At 56.6% G+C, this 25,400-nt stretch overlaps 1 protein-coding gene across 1 annotated transcript; it reads left to right on the top strand.

Annotated features, from left to right (window-relative positions):
* Window positions 1–17,318: 17,318 nt before the first annotated feature.
* On the top strand, window positions 17,319–18,583 carry NEUROD2 (neuronal differentiation 2). The gene has a single exon (XM_022558152.2). The coding sequence runs from the start codon at window positions 17,319–17,321 to the stop codon at window positions 18,465–18,467; it is 1,149 nt and encodes a 382-aa protein (XP_022413860.1). The 3' UTR covers window positions 18,468–18,583.
* Window positions 18,584–25,400: the final 6,817 nt, after the last annotated feature.

Below are 25,400 nucleotides of genomic sequence, written 5' to 3'. Positions count from 1 at the left end.
CCCAAGCTGGGGCAGCTGGTAACGGAGACTCTCCTCTCTTGGCTAAGCTTGGAAGATGGGGTCTTCAGGGATAGAGGGGAGGGTCTTTGCCCTCTTCCCCCAACCTTTGCCCAGGCACCCACAGCTCTGGCTGCTAAACCCTGGAGCCAAGAGGGACGGGGGAACCTCACTGACAGAGGAACAGTCACAAGGGACAGACAGGAAGGAGGAGGAAGGGAAGGAAGGATGACAGAGACAGGAGGTGAGAGAAAGAGAGGAGGGGGAGGTAGGAAACATCGGAAAGAAAGAGCGAGAAAACACATGTGAGAGATGGAGAGACAAAGGGGGAGAGAGAAAGCCTCACGACAGAGAGAGGCAGGAGACAGAGATGGAGAGAGAGTAAAAATAGCTCAGCATTAAGATAATTGCAACTCACAGCTCTGCCCTCCGTTAGGAATTAAATGAGGTTTTATTACTTTGATTTTTCTCTCCTGGATCCTACGCGACTTCTCAAGAACTTGGGGAAAAGTTTTTCAGGTGGGCGGCCAGGTGGCGGGGGCTGCGTGGGTGACAGAGGAGGAAGGGAAAGGGACTTCTGGGGGGAGGGAGTTGTGGGCAGGGGCAAGGAGTGGGGAGGGGCTGGTGAGGATGGAGGAGCCCAACGGGCTGGGGGAGGTGGCCAGCGTCAGGCCCATCCCAGAGGGGTTGAGAAGCAAGGGGCCAGGGTGACCTCCATTTTCTCTGACTTAGAATTAATCATATGCAAATGAGATGTAAAAATAATATGCCACTCCTCGGTTACTCCTCGGTTATTATTCTTGAGTTAGAAACACAGGCGTTTGGGTCCAAGGAACAAATTCAAGACCTTGTTTGACTTAACTCCCATTGAACTATGGGTCTTCCTGCTTGGACTGACAAAGTTTGTCACAGAGTGTCTATTAATGTATAGTAGGTCTGAGCACAGTTATTTTGAGCACACCCTTTCTCCTCACATCATTGCCTCTTGCCTGCCACATTGTCCGGCATACAGGAGGCACGACATTCACCTTCCCTGGAAGTGTGAAGCCTTTGTTCTCTTTTGGGGAGGTGGGGAAAGAGTTCAATCGTGAATTTTCCCTCCTTTCTTCCAAGCAAGGTATAGCCTAGTGGACAACATAAACTGGGTAGATTGGACAGACCTGGGTAGGAATCTTAGCTCTGTAACTTACTGTGTGACCTTAGACAAATTCTTAGCCTCACCGTGCCTCAGGTTCCTCGTGTCTCAAAGCCCACCTTACATGGTACCTGTGACGATTCGAAAAAGTGAAACTAATGAAGTCCCCAGCCCAGTGCAGGGCTCCCCGGTCAGTATTCAATAAAGGTTCCAGCTTCTCTAGAGCGCTAGGAGTGCAGTTCCGAAAATAGCCAGAAGGTGGCGGAGTCGGCCAGTGTTTGGGCTGCTGCGCTGCTGGCACTGCGTGTCTGTACCTGGGCATCACAACCCTGACCTTGGCACCACGGAGCTGAGTCAAGCTGGCTGTGTTGGCATGTGGCAGCTGGAAGGGAGGCCCCCGGAAGCCCCTGGAAGCAACCTTAGAGAAGCCAGGGAGCGTTAGCTGGGCTCTCTGGGGCATCTTTCCCTGCCGCTGCTGATGGGGGGCGGGCGGGGGGGGGGCGGGATGGAGGGCGGGAGGGAGAGACTGGGGATTCCAAAGCCCGCCTCTGGGAAAACCCGTGGACACCGAGAGAAGAGGGCAAAGGCACCCTCAGACACCAGGACAGGTGGGCAATCATCTGAGACACTCATTGACACACATTCATTCATTCATCCATCATCCAGCCCTTTGCCCATTCAGGAAATTCACATTGGGTGCTTTTTTAAAAATCAATTCTATTGAGTTAGAGTTTATATACAATAAAATGTACCAAGTTTAAATATAAATTTCTATGAAACATTTCCATACAACTTGTGACCACTATCAATACAGATATAGAACGTTCTCATCACCCGCAAATGTTCTTTTGCCCCATCCAAGTCAATCTCCCTCCCCCCTCACTGGGTGTATCATAACTCTTAGCACACTATTTTGAGACATGTCCTACCCACTACCTGTCTTTGCATCATCACCTGCCTGCCATAGTGCCCGGAACACAGTAGCACTCCATGCTGTAGAGGGGATGGATGGAGGAATGAATGAATAGATAAATACACGAGTCGTAGAAATTGGCAACGCGTGACGTATATGGAGCATTTACTCTGTGCTGGACACGGGGCTAGGCCTTTTATATGTATTGTCTCATTTAATCCTCATTAGATTCACTCCGTTTTATAGATGGGGCAAATGAGGCTCAGAACTTCTGCCCAGAGCCTGCGTTCAAAGGCAAACCGTCTGACTTCAGAGTTAAGTACAAGATCGCTTGCATACACAGAACTGGGCTTCTCTCTTGCTCAGAATCGGACCGGGTTTCTCTCTCTCTCAGCCCAGTTTGGACCAACCTGGGTGGGAAGCAAAAAATCAATGTGCGGAGGCTGCCCTCTGGTGGCAGACATGAGTACAGCGGTATCTGTTCCCTCTGGCGCCCCCAGGTGGGATGCTGTTGAGAAGAATGAGCAGGCCGGCAGCCCACGGCGGGGGCAGCCTCAGCCCCGGGCACCTGGAGACCCCCTGCTCTGGCCACTGCCTGGTGCCCCCCGAGGTGCCAGCTGAGGCTGCCCCCGAAGAACGCCAGCTGCCGGAGCCTGCCGCCTCCCACCCCCTCCACCAGCCTCACACACACTCCAATCCTGGTCCAGTCGGCTGCTTCCATTCCCTGAAGAAGAGGCCCTAAAGTTAAAACAGCTGTTAATTTATAAACCAATTTTTCCGTGACTGCTTAATAAATCGCCAACAGCTGCTCTGCCCCCCTCCTGCCCAGGCACCCGGCCCCGAGGGCTGCACGGAGAAGCTCGGAGCCGCCAGCCTGCCCCTCCTGCCTCCTTCCCCCAACTCCCCAGCTTGCCCCCAATCTCCCAAGAACTGGACATGTGTGGGGGAAACCCCAATGAAACCCAGCTTCTGTGGGCTTCAGTGGAGTGGAGAGGGGAGGATGATTTTTCTACAGCCCAAAGGCCATCCCTCCCAACGCCCTAAAACCCCCAACCCAGGACTCCCAGGCCCAGAGCGTAGGTGTCAAAGGTTTTCTTAGTCCTGGGGGAGATGAGGTGTTCAGATTCCCTAGAGAAGTTCCCCTGAGCAACTGGGAGGCAAAGGGAACCTGGACTCATCCCTGAGTGCACTGGAATCTCAATTCGCATATCAGGGTGGTCCCCCTGACAGATGCTAACAGACTCACTGACCCTGTTGTTCTCTCAAGGGGGGTGGGAGGTGCTGGGAGGCGGCAAGGAATGCTGGGATAACATCCCCGCTCTGGGGAGATGCCCACACACACTCATCCCCAGGATAGTGAGAGGAGGGTTCTGGGCCTCCAGAACATTCACTTTGCCTAACTTCCACTAGCATATAAAAGGCACCATGAAAATCCACGCGGGGTGGGGGTCTTGTGAATGGCAGACATGAGACATGTTCTTTGCATCTGCAAGTTCCAAAGGCACCCAGGGTGAAAGGCCTGCTGCTACTGTGTTCCCTGACTCTGCTGGGCAAGAGTCAATCCAGCCATGCTGGACTTCCCTAGTGGCACAGTGGTTAAGAATACATCTGCAATGCAGGGGACACAGGTTCGATACCTGGTCCGGGAAGATCCTACATGCTGCGGAGTAAGTAAGCCCGTGTGCCACAACTACTGAACCTGTGCTCTAGAGCCCGCGAGCCATACCTACTGAGCTCGCGAGCCACAACTACTGAAGCCCGCGCGCCTAGAGCCCGTGCTCCGCAACAAGAGAAGCCACCATAATGAGAAGCCCTCGCACCAAAATGAAGAGCAGCCCCGGCCTTCCCTGGTGGCACAGTGGTTGGGAGTCCGCCTGCCGATGCAGGGGACAGGGGTTTGTGCCCCGGTCCGGGAAGATCCCACATGCCGCGGAGCAGCTAGGCCCGTGAGCCATGGCCACTGAAGAGTAGCCCCTGCTCGCTGCAACTAGAGAAAGCCCGCGCGCAGCGATGAAGACCCAGTGCAGCCAAAAATAAGTAAATAACTTATTTATTTTTAAAGAAAAATCCAGCCATGCCCCTGTAGACACAAGGAGCTCAGTAGGAAACGGGGAACAGTGTGGTAAAGCACACCAGGTCAGAAGTTCAAATCCCGGTCTCCCACCTACTAGCTGTGTGACCTTAGGCAAGTAACTTAACTTCTCTTTCCTTCCTCGGTGACTCCATTTATAAAATAGGGATAATAATTACAGAACTGTTGTGAAAATTAGACAAGCTGAGGCACAAAAAGTGCCTGGCACATCGTAGGTGCTTACGGTAATGTGACAGTATTATCTTTCCCATCCCCCTGCTGGAAAGAGCAGAGACTGGATCTCCTAGCTCCCCACAAGTAGCAAATCTTGGGGTGGGGTTGCTCAGGAGATTTCCACGGGTGGGGGCAGGTAGGTGTTCTGGGGACAAAACCAACCTGGATTTCTGAGTTATATGGTTCTGACTGGGTTCTCTCATTCTGGGCCCTTCTGTTCCCTCCCATTCCTCAAACCCCCAACCTCCTCCTGACTCAGGTAGCCATGGCCTTTCCCCAGCCTGCTTCTTGGAAAAGAAGGAAAAGCTTCCACCTGACTCCAGCTCTTCGGAGCCCCACCTCTCAAGAAGAAAGTTCTCCCCACATTCTGTCTAATTGAATTCCCTTCCATTTCTTCTCTTGTTCTATTAGCTGTCATGACCCTTTCCTGCCCCACACCCAGAGACCTGCTGGCCTCTACTGTCATTCAGGCCGAGCCTGAATGTGCTACATCCTCCCTGTGTGCCCAGAGCAACTTAGTCAACCTCTCTGAGCCTTGGGTTCCCCAGCTCTAGAACGGGGAGAATCCCAGAACCTACCTCCTGGGTTGTAATGAGGGTTGAATGAGACACTACCCATGAAGTTCTTATCCTTAGCATAGGGCCTGGCTCTCAGCCGGTGCTGAGGACATAGTGGTGGAGAGAGAGGTGGTAGAGTGTGGTGGAAAGAACCCGGATGCCAGAACTCGACTGTCTTGGTTCAAATCCCACTCCACTCCTCGCAGCTGAGTGACCTTGGGCAGGTTGCTTAACTGTCTAGTACCCGTGTTTCTCCATCCATAAAAGGGCCTGTGATAGAACCTACGTCACTGGGGGGTTGTGAGCCATCTAGAATTCTCGGAACAGGTCTCCAGCTAAATAAATGTTTCCCTTAATTAACAGTATTGTGAGTTGCTGTTACTATTATGGGCCCACTAGAGCACTGACTCCCTTTAGGCCTTGCCCCACTAGGGGCTTGTTGATGGCAGAAGGTTGCAGGGTGAGCAGAACCAGACTGGAGACCCTAGTATTGGGCTTCCTGGCTCAGGACAGACTCGCAGGCTCCACATCCTCAGTTTTCCCACCTCTGACATCCCCCTAGACCCTGGCTCGGGCTCAGTCAGGAGGCACAACCCTCTACCTCCCTGAGTCAATGCTCCTGCAAACTCTCCAGCCCCCTCCCTATGCCTAGGTCCTGACTACCTCCTAGAAGAAAAAAACCAGGTCCCGGGGGCCCACTCAAGCCTAGGACTTCTCTGCCAGGGTGCCAGCTGGTGCCCATGGAGGCGGTGTTGCAGTTTGATCATGTGGAAAGGGAAAGCTTGGAGGTACCCCTAGCCGTGGTGGCCCCCACCAGAGACGAGACTGGGGCACCCAGGACATCCTGGAGGCTTCCTTCCCCTGGGGACAGGCTGGGGTGAGAGCTAAGCTTGTCTTGTCTGGTGCCTCAGTTTACTCAGCCATCCTGGAGATGGAGTCTTCATTTCTGTCTCCCCGGGGCGCCAAAGGCCTTGGCATTGGCCTCTCGCAGCTCCTTGCCCTCTTTCCTTTCTTAAAGAAACCGAGCTCAGCCTCCTCCACCCGGCCCGGATTCTCTCCTTAGAAGCCACCCAGGAGGACCCTTAGCCCGGGAGGGGAGGGGGAGAGCCAACCCCGTGCTGGAGATCGCCTCTGCAGGACGTGGGGCTGCACCTCCAAGCCCGCCCAGGGCCGGGGTCGCCCCGCGCCCCGCGCCCCTGCCCCTTCCCGCCGCCACTGGCCCTTTAAGAGCCTCTCCGCGCGCCGCCGTCCCGGATCAGCCAGAGAGACCATTAAAATTTTATGCAGAATGAAAATGGGCCAGGTCTCCAGCTTCCTCGCTCCCATCCAATGATTTATTACTCGCAAATACCACAGAACTAATTAGTATAGTAATTAATTAATACGCATTTGCATATTTGCATGTGCAATTAGTGCAGTGGAGTGATTACTGGGAGAATGAGGGGCCCTGGGTTGTCAGATGTGAGGAGGAAGTGGCCTGGAAAAGAGTTAGTGGGAATGAACTTTGTAGGGAGCGCGAAGGCGGGGAGGGAGGGGGATGCGAGCGGGGCTAGGCCGGGGGCGCCGGGGCGCTGGGCCACCTCGCGAGGCGCGGAGCGGCTGCGCGGGGCAGCGCGGGTTCCGGGCCGAACCGCGGCCACCGGACGCCGGTCGGGGTCGTGACCTGGGCGCCCCCACCCCGCCCGAGGCCCCGCCCCGCCCCCGCCGCGTGGCACAGCTCCAAGAGCGCGCCTGATTGTTATGCATTGTGTTTCTTGTTGCGAGCGGAGCCTGGCGGAATGGGGCTGGCACAAGCTGTTTCCCTGCCACGCGGCGGTGGCACCTTAAAGGGGCAGCGTCCGCTTCCCGCCGCCGCCCGGCCGCCCCCACCCCCGCCGACCCCACCCCCCAGCCCCAGTTGAACACCCTTCCGGGAGGCGACCGGCGGCCCGAGCTGGGCTAGAGGCCAGAGGGCGCGCGCCGAGGCCGCCCAGGAGGTGGCGCGGCCCCAGGGGGCGCGGGGCACGTGCCGAGGGAGCCTGGCAGGCCGGAAGGCAGGCTGTGAGCCGAGACCCAGCGGCCGGGGAGCTCCAGGCCCTCTGCCCGGCACGCGGCGGGGGTGATGAGGAGAGAGCCGGGAGAAAGCCAGGGTGGGAAGGACAAGGAGAAGGAGTGGCAGGGGCCCACTGGGTGCCAGGTGCTTCTTCATAGGACACCGCTTTGCTTCCAATCTTCACAAAGATTCCGTGAGGCAGGGCTCCTTATTCCCATTTTACAGACCGAAAAACAGAATGGGGTGGGCCCCCGCTAGTGATCAAGTAGTAAAGCTAGGTTTCCAGCAGGTCGGTCCATCCTCAAGTGCTCAACGTGGAGCCAAGGGCCAGGGGAAAGAGTGACATTTCCTCAGCGGGCATCAGGGAGGACTTCCTGGTGAAGGAAGCACCTCACTGAGCTTGCAGGGGCGAGGAAGGCACCTCCTGAAGGAGCTGAGGGAAGAGGGATACAGGGTGGAGAAAACCCAGGTTTGATGTGACTGCCCCTTTCCTTGTGTAGAGAGACACCGCCCCGCCCGCCCCCCCCCCTACCATGAGTAGAACTGCAGAGACCCAGGCCAGGGCACTGACTCCCATTACGTGGGGGCCTGGATAACAGGCAAACCCTTGGCCCCAGATCCGCCCAGGGTGCCCTCCTTTCCCTCTCTATTGTAGCGTCTGCTGGTCCCACAGTGTGGAGATAAACCCAGGTTTCAGAGAAGGGAACACTTTGTAAAAGTGAGTAAGAGATTGGACTCAGAGTAAGGCAGAGCTTGGTTCAAATCCAGGCTCTGCCACTTACCAGCCATGTGACCCTGACACAGCAACATTTTTTAAAAAATAAATTTATTTATTTTGGGCTGCGTTGGGTCTTCGTTGCTGCCTGCGGGCTTTCTCCAGTTGCGGAGAGCAGGGGCTACTCTTAGTTGTGGCATGCGGGCTTCTCATTGCGGTGGCTTCTTTTTTGCGGAGCACGCGCTCTAGGTGCACGGGTTCACCTAGTTGTGGCTTACTCCGCGGCATATGGGAATCTTCCCGGACCAGGGTTCGAACCCACGTCCCCTGCATTGGCAGACAGATTCTTAACTACTATACCACCAGGGAAGTCTGACACAGCAACCTTAACCTCAACCTCTCTGTTCTTCAGCATCTAGTCTTTAAGTGGAGGTAACAGTAATCCCACATCTGAGGTCATGGTGAGAATGAAATAAGATTGTGTGTGTGAGGTCAGGGCCTGGCACAGATAACACTGCCACTGTCATTATTTCACTATTATGGATTACAAAACATTAAAGTATTACAGAGAGCTCTGAGGTCCCAGGGACGGGAGGACCCCAAAGCAGTAATCAGGGTCCTAGTTTCTAGTCCCAGCTCTGTCACCACTTATTGTGTGAAGCAAGGAATGTTGCTTCTCCTCTCTGTGCTGTGGTTTCCTTATCTGTAAGACGGGGCATTGGGCCATGAGGCTCCTACCCCTAGACTGTTCCCTTCCCTCCCCGTGCCCCCCTGATGCCACAGGGCACTGAACCAGGGAAGTAAAGGCTAAGTCTCATTCACATTGTGTTGGGCTCCAGTCTCCCAGGGGCTCAGCCAAGAGGTATCTGGTTAAATTGTGACCTCCTGCCCCGCATGCACACCCCCGCCCCCACCCCCATGCACAGCCCTTTAAGGCTGTCCTCCTGTGAACACGAGCACCACTGCAGCTGTGGGTCCTCTGTGCCCACTGCCAGCCTCAGGTGCCCCATGCTCTGTTACTGGGCTCAAGGGAGGCATCAGAGAACTGTCCGGTACTAGGTACCCAGAAGTCCCCAGCCCAGATCCTTGGTGCTGATTTCCAGGGGAGGAAATCAGGACATGCCCAAGTCATGGGCAAGTTCAAAGCAGAGCCTGCCTGGAGGAAAGAAACCTGGAATGCACGCCCGTCCTGTGCTCTTCCCACTGCCCTGCACTGCCCCATCAGGCGCCCACTTTCTGCCATCAATCAGGACTTAACCACTCCAAGCGCACTTCATAATCACTGTCCTTTTGGTCCTCCCATCAGTGCTGAGAGAGACAGCAGGTGGACAAGTGGCACTAGTCCCATTTTACAGATGAGGAAGCAGAAGTTTACATGATTTAACAAAGGTTGAGACCCTGCTAAGTCTGGTGTTCTTTTGACCAGCTCGAGCTCCCTCTTCCACCGACTGCCTTCCTCTGCAGACCCGTGGAGGGGCAGGGGCAGGACATCCCGACTGCTCACTTGGAAAACTGACAAGAAAGGCAGAACAAAGATGCAGTGATGAACAGAGCTTCAGAAACAGTTTTGTATTTAATTATTTATTTATTTATATACTTTTGGCTGCATTGGGTCTTCGTTGCTGCATGTGGGCTTTCTCTAGTTGCGGCAGGTGGGGGCTACTCTTCGTTGCGGTGCGCGGGCTTCTCATTGCAATATCTTCTCTTGCTGCGGAGCACAGGCTCTAGGCACGCGGCATTCAGTAGTTGTGGCACGTGGGCTCTAGAACGCAGGCTCAGTAGTTGTGGCGCAGGGGCTTAGTTGCTCCGCGGCATGTGGGATCTTCCCGGACCAGGGCTCGAACCCGTGTCCCCTGCATTGGCAGGCAGATTCTTAACCACTGCGCCATCAGAGAAGTCCCAAAGTTTTTTGTTGCTGTTGTTGTTGGTGGTGGTGGTGGGTTTTTTTTTTAAAGTTGGTCAGGGATCTGAGGCAAAACCAGCCATACCTGGATGGGGCAGTTGCTGAGGCAGCACTTCCACATTTGTTAGCTCATTTGATGCTTAGCAGGCATCTTATTGTAATTATCACACCCATTTTACAGGGGGGAAGGTTGAGGTTCCATGTCAGTGCGGGGATTGGTAGGGAGGCTGAGGGGAAAGGAGGAGGAGCTTCCCCTAGGCGGGTGTCCTGCCCTGGCTGCAGCCTCCAGTTTCTGGGCAGTGGCAGGACGGACCTTTGTCACCACGACCGCTTATTGCAGATACTGTATGTGCCAGGCTCTGGGGCCAGTTCCTGCCTTCCAGGTGGGAGAGACCCATGAGGCAAAGGTCATGGCCTGTGCCTCCGTAGAGGTGTGCAGAAGGCATTAGGGAAGTCTGGGGAGGGCATCTAACCCAGAGAGACTTCCTGGAGGAGGTGATGCTTAGGCTTAAAAGGTGAAGAAAGTGGAGAGGGTGCTCCAAGCAGAGGGGACAGCCTGAGCAAGGGCTCATAGGCATGAGGCTCGTGAAAGCTAAAGGAGTTTAGAGTGGCTGAGGGGCAGAGTTCAAGGCAGGGACAAGCGTCGAGAGAGAGCTGCATAGCAGCCAGACCAGGGTGTCCCTAAGAAGCATGGCCTAATCCTAGGGGTGATGGGGAGCCACTGAAGGTGCCTGAGTAGGGGAATGTCACGTTCAGATTTGACTTTTCAACAGGATGAACAGCCTCGGTCCTATGCGGGAAGCCAGAGGAGCAAGGGCCTGTGGGAAGTCAGAGCTTCCCAGGGGAACAGAGCCTGGGCCAGGTCCATAAGTCAGAAGGGTTGAGATATTGGGGGGTGGCTTTGGGGAGTAGCATCAGCAAAGAAGAAATGGCAGTGGGAGTGGGACTCAGCTGTGTCCCTGGACCTCATCTCCCCTCCCCTCGGGGAGTTGCCTTTACCCCATGCAGGGAAGGTGTGGGGTAGGGAGAGGAAGGAGAGGGGCTCTAAGCCTGCTGAGAGGTGTGAGGTCCAAGAAGGGGGTCTACAGCTGGGCAGGAACCACCCTGGAACGGGAGGCATTTTGGGCCTCATGTGGCCTCAGAATCTGAGCTTGGTGCCCAGGGAATGGGGGTCAGGCACTCCCAGGCTCAGCCTCCATGCCCTGAACCCTCTCTCTGAAAGCTACTTTGAGGGGAACCTGTGACCCCCGCATCCCAAGTCCTCCTCCCCACACTGAAATTGGTTAAAAAAAAAAAAAAAGGCAGGAGGGGGGGTCTGGGGGCTCAGGGATTGACCCGGGGCCTTGGACCTGACTGCTTTAGAAGAGTCTCTGGAGAAAGGCTCCAGTACCCCAAACCCTATAAATCAGCCAGGCATTAACGCAAGGAGCATTTATTGAGCACCAACTCTATACAACCTATTTGAAGCCCCGGACTACTGAGATATAAGGTAAGTAGCCACCACAGTCAAGTCAGCTAGACATGGGTAAATGGTTTCTCCTAACAGAGGGTGGTAAGTACTGAAGCTGCCTGGGAAGATCAGGGAAGGCTGCCAGGAGGAGATGTCCAACCAGGAACACCTCTTGGTGAGGAATGAGAATGAGTTTGATGAAAAAAAGGACTCAGAGGCCAGAGCCTGTCAGGGAAGGAGCTCTTTTCAGAAGAACAGGGCTCAGAAGCTGGAAGTCAAAGGTTATGGGGCAGAGGTCACTGTACTTTTGGAGCAAAGGACCAATCCCAAGGGTGCTGGCTTTGCTGGAGGATTAGTGGGCCTCCTCCGTCGGCCTTTGTCCCAGGTTAGGGGGGGTCTGACCCGTGACTCTCAGCTCACGCCTGGAGCGGCGGGCATGTGCCCACCTATCTTTGCGTGGCGCCTAGGCCCAGAGCGGGAGCCCAGGGCGCAGGCAAAGGAAGTCGAAGAGAATCCTGGTAGCGAGCTCTGGGGGTCAGGCCAGGAGGTCAGCACAGAGGAGGCGGGCTACACCTCACTGGTCCTCCCCCCTCCCCCTCCCCCTCCCCGGTGGCACCACAAGGCACGCAGCCGCATATCACCCGTGCCAGCCCTCACCTCCCGGCAACGTCGCCGCATTCTCAGCCACGCCATCTGGCGTGCCCGCCGCTCCCCAGAACACTGCAGCGGGTGGGGGGAGGGGGCAGCGGGGCAGGTGCCCACCCCAGAGCCAGGAAGAAGCGGCAGGTCCCCTCCCCCAACGTCCTTTTGGACTTGAGGTGGGCAGGGGGCTGGGGAAGAGGGCGGCAGGTGCTCTGATACTTCAGGAGGAAGCTTCGAGCATCCGAATTGATGGAAGAGTCGCCGTCTGGGCAGCGCCAGCCGGCCCCCTCCCCTCCCTCCTTCCCCACAGCACAGCCGATGCCCGGAGCACCGGCCCTCAGAGGATCCCCACATTCCTGCCCTTCCTCTCAAATCAGAGGTGGGGGCGAGCAGAGCAGACCGCCGCCTCCTCGCCCTGCTCCTGTCCTCGTGCTTCACCCGCCTGCCCACCTCAGCCGGGGAGGCCCCGGGAGACGGAGTTAGAGGGCGGCGGCTGGGAAATGGACGCCTGGGTTCTGATCCACCTGCCCCTCGTGGTCTGGCACTATGGTGGGAAATGAAATCTTCTTCTCCGGCACAATTGCCCCCAGCAGTCTTATTTGGAGCATGGTGCTGCTGGTGGTGGTGGCGTCTGGCTAGGTGTCCTTTCTGGGTGTCAGAACGGAACGCGGGTTTACAGATTTGTGTGTGTGTGGTGTGTTTTTTTTTTGGTTTTTTTTTTTTTTTTTGGTTTTTGGTTCTGTTTTGGGGTTTTTTTTGGTGAGAGCAGTTTTATAGAACATTCTCCTGTCCTCTGAGCAAGATTACCTAGACTGCTCAGGAATGACCTATCCCTTCCCTCCCTCTCCCCTCTGCACCCCCAATGCTCCCCCCCAGGACCTACGCCCGCACAAAATGGCTGCCACCCCTCTGAGGCAGCCATTTTAGGTGCCCAGACTGTGGCCTCCCCTGGGACGGGGCTATGTCTCCATGGGAACCTCAGACCCTCAGCTCCCAGCTCCCTGGATGGGAGTGGGCAGCAGAAATGGGAGTCTTTCCGACCTGGCTGAGGTGCCCAGCCTTCTCCTTTCCCTCTCAGAGACCCAGAGGGGACCAGGCCCCTCACCACCTCCCTTCCCCCAATGCCAGGGGGAGGAACAGATGGCATCTCTGGGTGTCCTTCTCCTTCCGTCTCCTTCCTTCCATTTCTGGCTCTTTCTGTCTCTCCATCACTGCATCTCTGCATCTCTGGATGCACAGAGAGGAGCACAGACGTCCCTGTATGTTCATGCTTGTGCATGTGTATGTGGACACGTGTGTGCTATACCTCTTTCAAGCCCATGTCTAAGGCGGGCCCATCCCACACCTCCCTCTGTTCCAATTTTCCCCTGTTTTTTTTTTTTTTTATTGTATCTTCTAAAAAAAAGTTGAAATGTGTCGAGTGAGAAAAACTTGTTCCATTTTTCTGAAGGAAGAAAAGACAGGGGCAGCAAACAGACTGAGAGGGCTGAAGTTCTCCATACCCCAAGGTATATCCCCCTGACCCCTCAGGCCTCTTTCTCCGGGGGTCTGAAAGGAGCTGAGTTCATTCCTGACAGGAGACAGGGCAGGGATGGAAGAGCCTCTGAAGGGCTCCCCTATGCTGAGGAGGTCTGCCTCCTGCCTGGAGCAGAAAGCAGAGCTGGTAGGGACCTGTGAGGCTTAACCCAGGCCCCAGTGTCCAAAGGAGAGGGCAGGGGGTATCTTTCGACCCCAAGGAAGCATTAATTCACTTACTCATCCATTCATTCACCCATTAATTCAACAAAAACTCAGTTCTCATGTAGACAAAGCATTCTGAATGTGTATGTGCCGGGGGTATGTGCAAGAAACCAATAGCATAAAGCATGTTACAGTTTACAAAGTGCTTTAATAAAAAGGAGAGTGGACATTTATTGAAGGCGCACTCTATTGCTAGCCCTGTGCTAAACTCAATACACGTACTATCCCATTTAGTGCTAACAACAGCCCTATGAGGTGTAGGATAATTGTCCCCATTTTACAGATGGGAAAATCAAGACTGAGAGCTGTTATGTAACTTGCTCAAGGCATTCAGCATTCTTTAAAGCTGGTAAGTAGGGTGGCCAGGAGTCAGAGCCCAAAGCATGTGCTTGTAATCGAAATACCATGTGACTGGGGGGCTCAAGAAGGGCCATGTGTCAGGATTGAAGACCCCCACCCTCTGTAAAGGGACAGGAAAGCCTTTGAGGCTGTGCCCAAACATGGACAAAGGCCTGGCCAGCACCCCTGAGTCTCTGCCCCACCTGAGGCCTATCCTTTGGCCCCTCTCTCTGCCATGCCCAGAGTGCCCCAGACAATCTGCCAGACCATGGGTGGGAGCCTACCTTCCCAGAACCAGGATGTATGAGTGGAGGAAAGCTTACCATTGGTTTCTCATCCTTGGAGACCCCTGAGGCAGACTGTGTGACTGTAGAAGGAGCACTGAGCTGGGAGTCAAGTTCCTGGGTTCTAGACCAAGTTCTGCTCTCCACTGTGTGGTCCTGGGCAAGTCAGTTCCCCTCTATGGGCCTCTGTAGGAGGAATATTAGAGGTGCCTTTCGGTACCTGGTCCTGGCTTACACAGTGCCAGCCCCCCTTCTCCAAGGCCTCCTTGGCCATCATGCGTACCTCTGTTTAGAACCTAATTCATTCTACCGGGCATCAGATCAGTGTCTTACCAGCCCGAGACCCCTTCTGGAGGTCCTAGAGGGAGAAAACTGCTCCTGTCCAGATTGAGGGTGAAACCCCTGTCTTTGTACCACCCAGTGCTTAGCACGTGGTTGCCACCAAAGTGCACGTGGTTAAAGTATTATTGAAGTTGTCTAAGCATATGGACGCTGGAGGGTGGGGAGGGATAGGAAACGTAGATCTGAAACACACGAATGCCTGAATAAAGGTGTAGACAAGGGTCTCTCTACACCTGGTTGTGATTACCTGCTTACACACATGAATCTATCGGAGTAGGGGTGTGTATCCATTTTCTGCACCACAGAGTGAGGAACACGTGTGTGTGTGTGTGTGTGTGTGCACGCACGTGTGTGTGTCTAAAGCTACCTCCCTCAACTCGTGCCATTTCCATCTGTGTCTGGCCCAGGGAGAGGGTTGAAAGGTGAGCTGTAAGATAAAACAGCAATTTCCTACCTTCCTTATCAAGACACCTGTCTGACCTACCTCCCCCTGGTCACTTCAAGACTGCTGGAGTTGGCTTCAGTACTTGCAGTATTTTTTTGCAGGGGGAGGAGAATGCTTGAGCCTCTTCCAGGAACTTTAGGCAATTCCCAGCTCAGCCCCCTCCTCCCTCAAATAAGCAAGTCAGAGGACAGGAGACAAAGCCACTGGTGGGATGGTCACTTGTCTAGCAGGGGGAAAGTATGTTAGGCAGGGAAGGGGGGGGAGAGGAGGGAGAAGTTTCTGGGTTAGGAATCCAGACTGAGCCCTCTCCCACACCCCCAGATGGTGGGTGCATTGGCTCATCCCAAGGGTTCCTTTTCATTCCCATCCCAACCTACATATACCCCTAAACACCCAAGGAAATCTTTCCCATCAGCTGACACCACTGATACACACACATGTCCCCACAGACACACACACGCCCATGCAAAGGCACAGACATCCAGGCAAGTCTTTCCTTTCCTCTGTCTTTCCCTTGGTTTGAATTGCGTTCAGCCACATATGTTGTGTGTGCGTGAGGGTGGGTGGGGGAGGGGCAGACAGGGATGAGGGATGGCACGGTGCCAACATCTACCTATGGGGCTTAGGCCAGGAACGCCCCCCACGCCCACCCTGGGAGGGGGCCTCAGCTGTCCCTTTGTGACCGAGGGGATCCTCCTGAGGGTGGGGGGGTGGGGTGGGGTGAAGGCAAACATAGAGGTCCTTCCTCCAGAGCCGAGGGTCTTGTCCCTGACCCACCTTTGGGGGCCTGCAAGGGAGGAAGTGGACAGAACAGGGCCCTGGAGGGAGCATAGAATTGGGGACATCAAAACCCCCCAAGTTCCAGCCTTGCCACCCCATTGTTCCCTTGTGGGGGACTCTATATCCAAGGGGGGCAACTCCTCCTACCTCCCTCTCAATCCCTGCTTTCCCTGCGTTGGGCGGGGAGGGGAGGGAGGCAGAGATATTTATTTATTTCCTTTATTTATTTAATTTTTTTTTTTTTTTTTTTTTTTTTTTGGAGTAGAGAGTGACAGATGGCGGCGGGTCCCGGGGGAGCCGGCTCTCCCCCAATGCAGACGCATGCCAATCACCGTCTCTCATGTGATAGCTGCTGCCCGTGACGTGCCAAGCCCATATGGCCTGGCATAGAGGCTGGTACCCCGCCTGGTAGAGATGCCACACTCGCTCCGCGGTTCGCATGGCGCTCTGAAGACGCCGGCGCCTGCCGCCTTGAGGAGCCGCTGCCCCCGCTCCCTGAAGATGGGGGAACAATGAAATAAGCAAGAAGCTTCCTCTTCTCCCCCCTCTCTCTCTTGCCCCCCTCCCCCCCCTCCCCTCCCCTCTCCCCTTGACTCCTCTCCGAGGTAAGTTGTCCGAAAGACAGCTAGATCTGACCCGCCGCTTGGGGGGTGGGGGGCAGCGTCTTCGGCCGACAGGAGGGTCCCTAAATCCCCCCTTCCCGGGACGATGCCCCCTAATGGGGTGGGCATCGGAGGCGCCCAGGGTTCCCTCTCCCCTTGGGGCTGCAGCTCAGTGGGCTGCGGAGGGAGGCGTCTCTGCCTGCGATGGGCTTGGGGAGGAGGGGGAAAGCAGGGTCATGGGGGGGCGTGAAGAGGCTGAGATGGGAACCCCCCCCATGGTTGTCCCGGAGGAACCTTCGACCTTTCCCTACCACCGAAAAAAAAGAGAGAGAGAGAGAGAGAAGGAAACAAACAAATTTGGATTTTTTCCCATCAATCCCGAAATACAACGAGATCTGAAGAGCCGTGTGGGAGGGAGGCAGTTTAAAGGGGGGAAGGGGGTCCCTGACCGCAGGGGAGACGGACGGGGCTCGCTTCTCTCAGTCTCCTCCCCACGCCCGGCTTTCTCAGTCCTCGCCGCCCCGAGCCGGCTCCGGGAGCTGGGGACGCCCGGCTGGAGGAGACGATCCTCCCGCCTCTGGAACTGGGGCTGCGGGGGTGGGGGCCGAGCCGAGGGCGGCGCGCGGCCAAGTTGCAAATTGGATTAGGGAGTGTGGGGGTGAGAGCCACGGGAGGGCGGGGGAGCCGGGCGGCGGGGCCCGGGCCGCCGGAGCCGCCGAGCGGGGCAGCTGCCCCACCGCGGCCGCCCAGCCTTCCTCCACCGCCGGGAGAGAAGAGGCTTCCTGGCGATCGCGCCGCCTCCCCCCGGCGAAAGATCTGCTCCCTAAAGCCCCTGTTCTGTCCCCGACCACACCCGGAGAGGACCGGCGCGGGGAGCGGCCCCTCGTTCAGGCGAGGGGTGGAGCCGGGGCCCAGGGCCGGAGAAAGGGCCTGTGCCGAGACCCCGGGCGGGCGGCGGGGCTGGGCTGGGCTGGCTCGGGGTGGGGCAAGCGGAGGAGGTGGGCACCCAGGGCCCCCCGGGCGGGAACCCGCGCCGGACTCGGGGGTGGAGGCGGGTTACGGGGGTCGGGATGACCCCAGCGCTCCCCTAACTCTGTGCTCTCTCCTCTTCCCGCCCGCCGGGCGCCCTCAGGCACCATGCTGACCCGCCTGTTCAGCGAGCCCGGTCTTCTCTCGGACGTGCCCAAGTTCGCCAGCTGGGGCGACGGCGACGACGACGAGCCGAGAAGCGACAAGGGCGAGGCGCCGCCGCCACCTCCGCCTCCGCCGGGGCCCGGGGCTCCGGGGCCCGCCCGGGCCGCCAAGCCCGTCCCTCTCCGTGCTGACGAGGTGCCGGAGGCCGCGCTGGCCGAGGTCAAGGAGGAAGGCGAGCTGGGGGGCGAGGAGGAGGAGGAAGAGGAGGAAGAGGAAGGGCTGGACGAGGCAGAGGGCGAGCGGCCCAAGAAGCGCGGGCCCAAGAAGCGCAAGATGACCAAGGCGCGCCTGGAGCGCTCCAAGCTGCGGCGGCAGAAGGCGAACGCTCGGGAGCGCAACCGCATGCACGACCTGAACGCGGCGCTGGACAACCTGCGGAAGGTGGTGCCCTGCTACTCCAAGACGCAGAAGCTGTCCAAGATCGAGACGCTGCGCCTCGCCAAGAACTACATCTGGGCGCTCTCTGAGATTCTGCGCTCGGGCAAGCGACCCGACCTGGTGTCCTACGTGCAGACGCTGTGCAAGGGCCTGTCGCAGCCCACCACCAACCTGGTGGCCGGCTGCCTGCAGCTCAACTCGCGCAACTTCCTCACTGAGCAGGGCGCCGACGGCACGGGCCGCTTCCACGGCTCCGGCGGCCCATTCGCCATGCACCCCTACCCGTACCCGTGCTCGCGCCTGGCGGGCGCACAGTGCCAGGCGGCGGGCGGCCTGGGGAGCGGCGCGGCGCACGCCCTGCGGACCCACGGCTACTGCGCCGCCTACGAGACGCTGTACGCGGCGGCTGGCGGCGGCGGTGCGAGCCCGGACTACAACAGCTCCGAGTACGAGGGCCCGCTCAGCCCCCCGCTCTGTCTCAATGGCAACTTCTCGCTCAAGCAGGACTCGTCGCCCGACCACGAGAAGAGCTACCATTACTCTATGCACTACTCGGCGCTGCCCGGCTCGCGGCCCACGGGCCACGGGCTGGTCTTCGGTTCGTCGGCTGTGCGCGGGGGCGTCCACTCGGAGAATCTCTTGTCTTACGATATGCACCTTCACCACGACCGGGGCCCCGTGTACGAGGAGCTCAATGCATTTTTCCATAACTGAGACCTCGCGCCCACCCCTTTCTTTTTCTTTTGCCTTTGCCCGCACCCCTGCCCCTAGGCCCCCCGAGCGCAGGGGCACCCCACCTACTCCGGCGCGGGGCGCGGGGAGCGGGCTGCCGGTCGTGCCGCTCTCCTAGGCAGCGCGGTCCTCTTACCTGTGGGTGGCCCGTCCCAGGGGCCTCGCTTCCCCCAGGGGACTGCCTTCTCTCTCCCCAAGGGGTTCCCTCCTCCTCTTTCCCAGGGAGTACTTCTACAGGGACCCCTCTTTGGGCACTCCCTGGAGATCCCCCCACCACCACCAATTCCCAATCCCTGCACTTAGGTTTTCTCTTCCCCTTTCCCCCTGCAGGCCCAAAGGCTTTGGTAAGGGGGCAGCTGAGCTGTGGGATACTGTTCTCCCCCTATTATTATTATTATTATTACTAGAACAGACGCCGAGCTGCCGGGCGCCCCCTCTTTCTTGAAGAGGGCAGAAGTCAGGGCACGGAGCCTGGACCTGGAAGCCCTCATCATCCCCAACCCCTAGTCTAAGCGTTTTGTGATTTTAATTTTGGCGGGAGGGAATGTGGATTGAAGGAAAGAGAGAAGCCAAGACAATTTGTAACTAGAATCCATTTTTCCCTTTTCCCTTTTTTAAACAAACAAACAAACATACAAAAAAAAAAAAAAAAGCTAAGAGGCGACGGAGGCCGAACGCAGAGTCCGGATCGGAGAGAAAACGCAGTAAGAACTTTTAGAAGCAATAAAAGGCAAAAAATACTACTACCAATAATAAAAAGACACAAATATCTATGCAAGGAGGTTCTGACTGAGCCTAGCGGCCCGGCCCGGCCCCGGGATGCTCCCCACTCCCCCGGCCCGCGGGCCGCGCCGCCCAAGCGCGGATCTGTGCACTTTGGTGAAGTGGGGGCCGGCGCTGCCCCCTCCCCTCCCCAGGTTCTTACAATCAGTGACTCGGAGATTTGGGGCCCCAGTGCCACTGCCCTCCCCCGCCCCGTCCCCGCTGTGCGTCCTGCTGTTTTTTAAAAATCTGTTTCCAAATTTGTATGGAATGGCAAACTGTTGGGGGGGTCGGTTTGGGGAGGGAGGGTTTGCATGGAAGACACACACGCACACCACACCGCACGCACACGCAGCCCCGGCGCGGGCGTCCGGGGACAGAGAGAGGAGAGCTCACCGCACACCCCCCCTCCCCGCAGGCAACTCTGTCCTTTCCCGGGACGAGGGAGGAGACCGAGAACTGGAGGCAGCCCCACCCCTGCCCGACTGTGCCTCGGTGGGCGCCAGATGCCCAGCGATTTCCAGTGTCTGGAGAGGGGGTTTTTGTCCGAGACATCCTCTTGGCTCTGGTTGGCAGGTGGGCAGGGAGAGGGCTGAGGGCTCCTTCTGGAGATTTCCCAAAAAAGGGGGCAAAAGGAGAACCTCTTCCCACCGGAGGCAGGAGATCAGGCATCCAAACACACTCTGCAAAGATGCAAACCCACAGGCCACACACCCACACACTCACCCACACACTCACACGCAATTTTACCTTCCTCTTGTAGTGAAGATGAAACTCCCGTCGGACACCCGAAGTGCATTGCGTGTTTCTGTTCAGTTTAATGACGATTAATAAATATTTATGTAAATGAGATGCAAAGCCGGACCGGTTTCTCACGGTGGCCTCATTTCATTCGGGGGATTGAGCTGGGACTCCGGGTGATGGAGAAACAGAGTCAAGTGACTGTGCAGTGGCCATGTAGAGGGACCCTGGGCATTCCTGGGTAGGATTCCCACACTAAACCCCCTCCCACCCACCCACTGGGCACCGAAACAGCTATACTTCTGCCCCTCCCAGACCTTACACAGACTCACACACGCCCCCAGCACAAAGCATTGCACTAATCTCATTACACTCCTTCAGTTCCCAAACATGCACACGCACCTCTTTCGAAAACAAAATATCTTTTCATCACTGAAAAATGACCGAGTTGGGAGCAGTCGGTCATTTTACAGCCCTCTGCTCACTGTTGCAAAAAACAAGTGTGTAGAAATGAAGAGACAACCATTTGAGCCAGACAAGGGTGTTTTAAAATAAAAAACAAAAAACTATAAAGTTATGAGGATGAAATATTAATGGGAGAAGTCTTTTCAGTCTTAAATTTGCAATTTCAGTGGACTCAAGGGAATCAGCCTTTTTCAGCCTCAGGAATTCTGAAATTTGTAGGGGTGTTGATGAAGTTGGAGGAACACCCCAGAGTTCTATGAGGGGACCTGAGTCTAGGAGTCCACCAGGTAGACAGAGTGGAGCTTGACCTAGCCACAGGCTTCCCCTGACAGGGCCTCGAGAAGCCCTGTGGTCTACACAGGGACAACCCCCTTCCTGCCTGGTGCAGCTCCTGGTAGAAGGAAGCCCTCAACTTAGGCAGACGGAGGAAGGGCGCCTCGGAGGAGCCTTCGGCCCAAGCCGCTTCCCCCTCTCAGGCAAGATAGCCCCAGAGTTCTTTCTCCGATCCTCAGGGACAGAGTCTGCTCTGAACTGACTTCCCGGAAAGAACTCCCCCCCCTCCAGACATCAGTGCCCCCTGGAATATTTGGAGAGGGGTCTAAGTCCCAAAGGCCCCCCCATCCCAAAGCCTGAATACACTTAGGAGTACCAGGACCAGACTGTTTCTGAGTCTGCTTATTTAAATTATTTTTTCATAAATATTTCTGCCCGTTTCCGAGCAGAAATGGGCGTTGTAGTGTTGAGTTTGCGGTTTGAGGTCAGGCACGCTGAGGCTTTTAAAGGTTGGATCCAAGACCCCAAAACGAGAGCACCCTGACAAAGGGGGAAAGGGAAAGGTAGTTGAAGAAGGACTCCCTAGGTGCAAAAGGGAAGATCGGATTATACTCTCTGACCCTGAGCGCGGCGGCTCCCCTAAATGACCATCCCAGTAGAGACGTGGCCCTCCTTCCTTCACCCCGGGATGGATGGCGCGAAGCAGGGACCGGGCCGGGAGCTGTCCGCTCCCGGGTGCTGACGCTCGTCCAGCCTCGCGCTTTCTTCCTGCCTCAGAGGGAGGCCGAGCTTCCCTGGCTCCAGAGAGTGCCGCGCAGCGTGAGGCCCTTCCCAATGCCTGGCCTGCCAGAATTCTGGGCGGAACTCTCCTACAGTTTTCGGAGAATTTCACTGGAATCCTTTCCAAATTTCACCGCGTTCTCTGGAATTCTCGTAGGATCGCTTCTCGCGCGTGAGATTTAGAACTGGGCCTTTCGTTCTGAGGATTCGCCCCTGTCGGTGGTCTAAGGTGGGGGCTGTTATAGACCTCTAAATCACCCCTATTCTTAGGAGAAAGAAGTCGGCCCACCTTCAATCTCCCTCACTTCTTGCATGGAGTATGGACCAATGTGAGAACCTCAGACCCAAATCTGAAGGAGTCAGGTCTGCTCATGGCATGGGTCATGGCCTGGCAGGGGCAACTGGAGAGAAAAGGAACTCGGTACACGTCCCGAGGCCTGAGTCTTTTCCTGCCCTAAGAGCAAGGTTAATTGGGATTCCCTCCCATTCAGCTGGTTTCCCAGAACGCCCTCTGAAGTCCCGGGCTGGGTGGCATCCAAGTGGCTTGGGGCCCGACGCAAAAGACCCCTCCACGTGGCTCCCCGGGCCAAACCATAGACTCCTGCGCTCTGCTCTTCCACGCGGCTCGATTCTGTTTTTGAAGCTGGATCCCAGCCCTTTCCAAGGATGCTGACGACTCTTGGGCCGCTGCGTCTGTGGTCACTTCGGGCGGACGGAGTGCCCGGGGCCCTTTTGGGGCGGGGATCCCTAGCGCCTCTGCATCTTGTGAAACCGGAGTCCTCGTGAGCCGCCCTTTTCCCAATTCCTGACCCTTCCCCCACCTCTCTGCACTCCGGCTGTGCTCTATTCTCCCATCGCCCCCCCTCCCCAACACTCAACTTCCCTGGCGAGATGGCGAGATGAGCAGGAGAAGAAGATGCGCGCGGACACACGGCCCCAAACTCCCCCTCGCAGGTCTTTTTCTTTCGCTGCTCTCCCACTTCTGCGCGCACACACGGAGAAGCTCCAGGAACAGAAGGAGGTGTGTTTTGGGGGGCGGGGAGGAAAAAAGGGGCCAGAGCGGTGGGAGGGAGAGGCCAAGGGGAGACGTCGCATGCCCTTCTTGCCCGAGCCTGAGCAACGGGATCTCCAAGCAGGAACCAGCCGTCTCAGCTCAACCCCTGGGCTGCCAAACCGAAGGCTGGAGCCCGAGATCAATCCGGAGGGCATCCTCCTCTTGACTTTCCCACCCCCGTTCAAAGTCCAGCGTTTGGAAATGACTGGGAAATAGAGATGTCTCTGAGTCCAGGTCATTTGTACATCAGGGGAAAGAGAGGGAAAACACTACTGATTCTCCCCTCTCCGTTTAACCCTATTTCAGCCAGGATCTGGACCCTGACCCCCCAGTGAACCTCCAGTGAACCCTCAGCTCTGATTTCATCACCCAGGACAGCTCCATAAATCACTGAGTACAATCCAGGGAAACTGAGCCCCATTGGAGTCAGCGACAGGGAAGTCCTGACACACCCTAGACTCCACTGTCTTGTGTTTACTTCTCTCTTTTTCCCTTTTACGGGAAAGTCCACAAGAAGGGAGATGCAAAAGGATTCCCCCTCAGAGGTCAGAGGTTTCATTCCCTCTCGGGCAACATTTTCTTCCTCCTCTTCCCCAAAATCTTTAACCTGAAGTTGCCTGCTCCTTGGAGGAATCTGTTGATTTGAGGGAACATTGAGACGGAGGGATAGTTCTAGATTCCACAGTTTAATTCTCAAGGAAGGCAGGAAGAAAGAGACAGTGGAGGCCAGGCCTGACCAGCCCTGGCCTTGACATCCACTCCCAGGCCCCCCGTGTGACAACAAGGGTGAGCACAGGATTCCACACCTGACTTGCCCATATGTGCTCAAAGGAGAAAGCTTTTTCTTTTGGTGAGATGTAGGAGGGGGCAGACGGGCCTTGGCTTTCACAACAGGCTTCTCAGCTCACAGCCCAAGACACTGTCACTTTTCTTTCTTTAGGGCTGGGTGCCCAGGCACTGGCCACAGGCCCAGAGGGGAGGTGACGACCTGAGCGGTGAAAAGTCTTGAAAGCCTGTTCCTTTTCCAAATCCTGAAGTGGCTTCTGCCTTTCTATTCCTCATTCTTTTAAAATTCTGGACAAAGTTTTCCTGGTTGAGAAGTGGTAAGAAAGGGCACAGACACCTTGGGAGGGTCGTTATTGCTCTCTGAAATTTTCTCCACCCTAAAGCAATGGGGTAGGAGCACCCCACCCGCTCAGGAGTGCCAGCATGAGAACGCCCAGACCAAGCCTGGGTTCACAAGCAGGAGGGCAACCTGTTTCTGGGGGCAGATGCCACTGAATGGGAACCTCAGCCCCCTAGTGCGGGGAGGGGAAGCTGGGGCACTCGGGGCGGGGGAGAGGGTGAGGGAACCCCTAGATGCTGCCTGTGCCAAAGGAGCTGGGGCACTGCGTTGGGTGGAGACGCTGCCCAGATGTGTGCCTGGATGTGCTCTGCTGCTGCCCACTTGCCTGCCCACTCCAGCGCAGCCTCCCAGGCGGACTGCGGTTGCAGGGTTCCAGAGCCGAGAGCGTGTGCCCGGTGTTCCGTTATTCGAACCTTTCTCTGGGCTTCTCTCCACTTCTGTCTGCGTCTCATTCCTCTTTTCGGAATTAATTGAATTAGGAACAGGTCTTTCTGGGGCGCTTCCACTTCCCGCCTGAGGCTGTGCTAGCCAGGAGGCCAAGGCTGCGAAGTCAGGTCCGCCAGGGCCGAGGGAGCCCCCAAACCCCTTTGGGGACCCGCGTGCCAGTTCCTACCCTCAGCCAAGTCTTCGCCAAGGGCACAGCTGGGCGGGGTCTGGGCAGTCCGCCCGGCTTGGGACATCTGTTCTCGCCAGAGTCGCATTAAAGGCGAGAGGTGGGCGGGGTGGTGGTGGTGGTGCTCAGAACCAACCCCTCAATCCCGAGTCGATGCCTGCTTTCTCGACCACAGGCGGAGGCAGCAGGGGACACTGGACTCGCAGAGTTTTTTCTTTCCCCTTGGGAAAAGCGAGCGAATCGTGTGGGGCAAGTAGGGATTTCACTCTTGCCTTCATCTCTCCTGCTGCTTACTCAGATGCCACATCCAGCCTCACTCCTGGTGGGCAACAGGGTACTCCTGCCCTGCGGGAGGTGCCCGGGAGTCCCCGGGGGCGCCGGCGCCCAGGATTCCGTGGGCCGGCCGGCTGTGGAACGGATCCCGCTTGCAGCGAACGAGCGCTCGGCTGGGCTCGGAGGCAGAGGCCGGGGCGCCGCGCAGGGGGTGGGTTCAAAACAACTCAGTTAAAACAGCGAAAACACTTGGGTTTATATTGGGGGGAGAGCGGTGCTTTTTAAAAAAATCTGAGAAGAACCACACAGCCCCTAAGCAAAACCAAAACAAAATCCTTAACTACTGATCTCTTTGTAGCAAAAGACAGAAAAATTCCTCAAACACTTCTCCCTTGGTGCCTCCACGAGAAAAGCTCCCGGCTGGCTAAGCCCGGCGCCTGGACACCTCTTCACCACCCCAGCGCCCTGGCGCTGATCCCAAGTCGCCCCCTGCCCACCCTTCGCTCGCGCGTTGGTGCCAGTCTGTGCCACTCAGCCGGTGCCCGGTGCCCGGTGCCAGGCGCGGGGGGAAAGCGGGGAGGAGCTGAGGCTCCAGCTTAAATTCCATGGCATCTGTTCATTATTATACAGTGAGGAGTTTTATATGGACAGCTAAATTAAAGACAGATTTTTGCCAGAATTGCAGATCCCATAAAAATGATGACACAGGATGGGGGCTTTTGCTTTAAAAAAGAAAGAAAGAAAAAATTTAAAAAACAATCCAACAAACCACAACCCAAACCCTTCTGTGCCCTCTCCTCCGACATTGTGGAGTTTCTTTGCCCCCTT

This window comes from Delphinapterus leucas, chromosome 19, assembly GCF_059928025.1.
Source record: "Delphinapterus leucas isolate spDelLeu-1000000601 "Yukka" chromosome 19, BTC_Dleu_Yukka2, whole genome shotgun sequence".
In the NCBI taxonomy this organism is placed as follows: Eukaryota; Metazoa; Chordata; class Mammalia; order Artiodactyla; family Monodontidae; genus Delphinapterus; species Delphinapterus leucas.
This window is presented reverse-complemented; position numbering and strand designations above follow the sequence as displayed.

Coding starts and splice junctions, on each gene's coding strand:
- NEUROD2 (XM_022558152.2), top strand. CDS start 17,319: ATGCTGACCCGCCTGTTCAGCGAGCCCGGTCTTCTCTCGGACGTGCCC.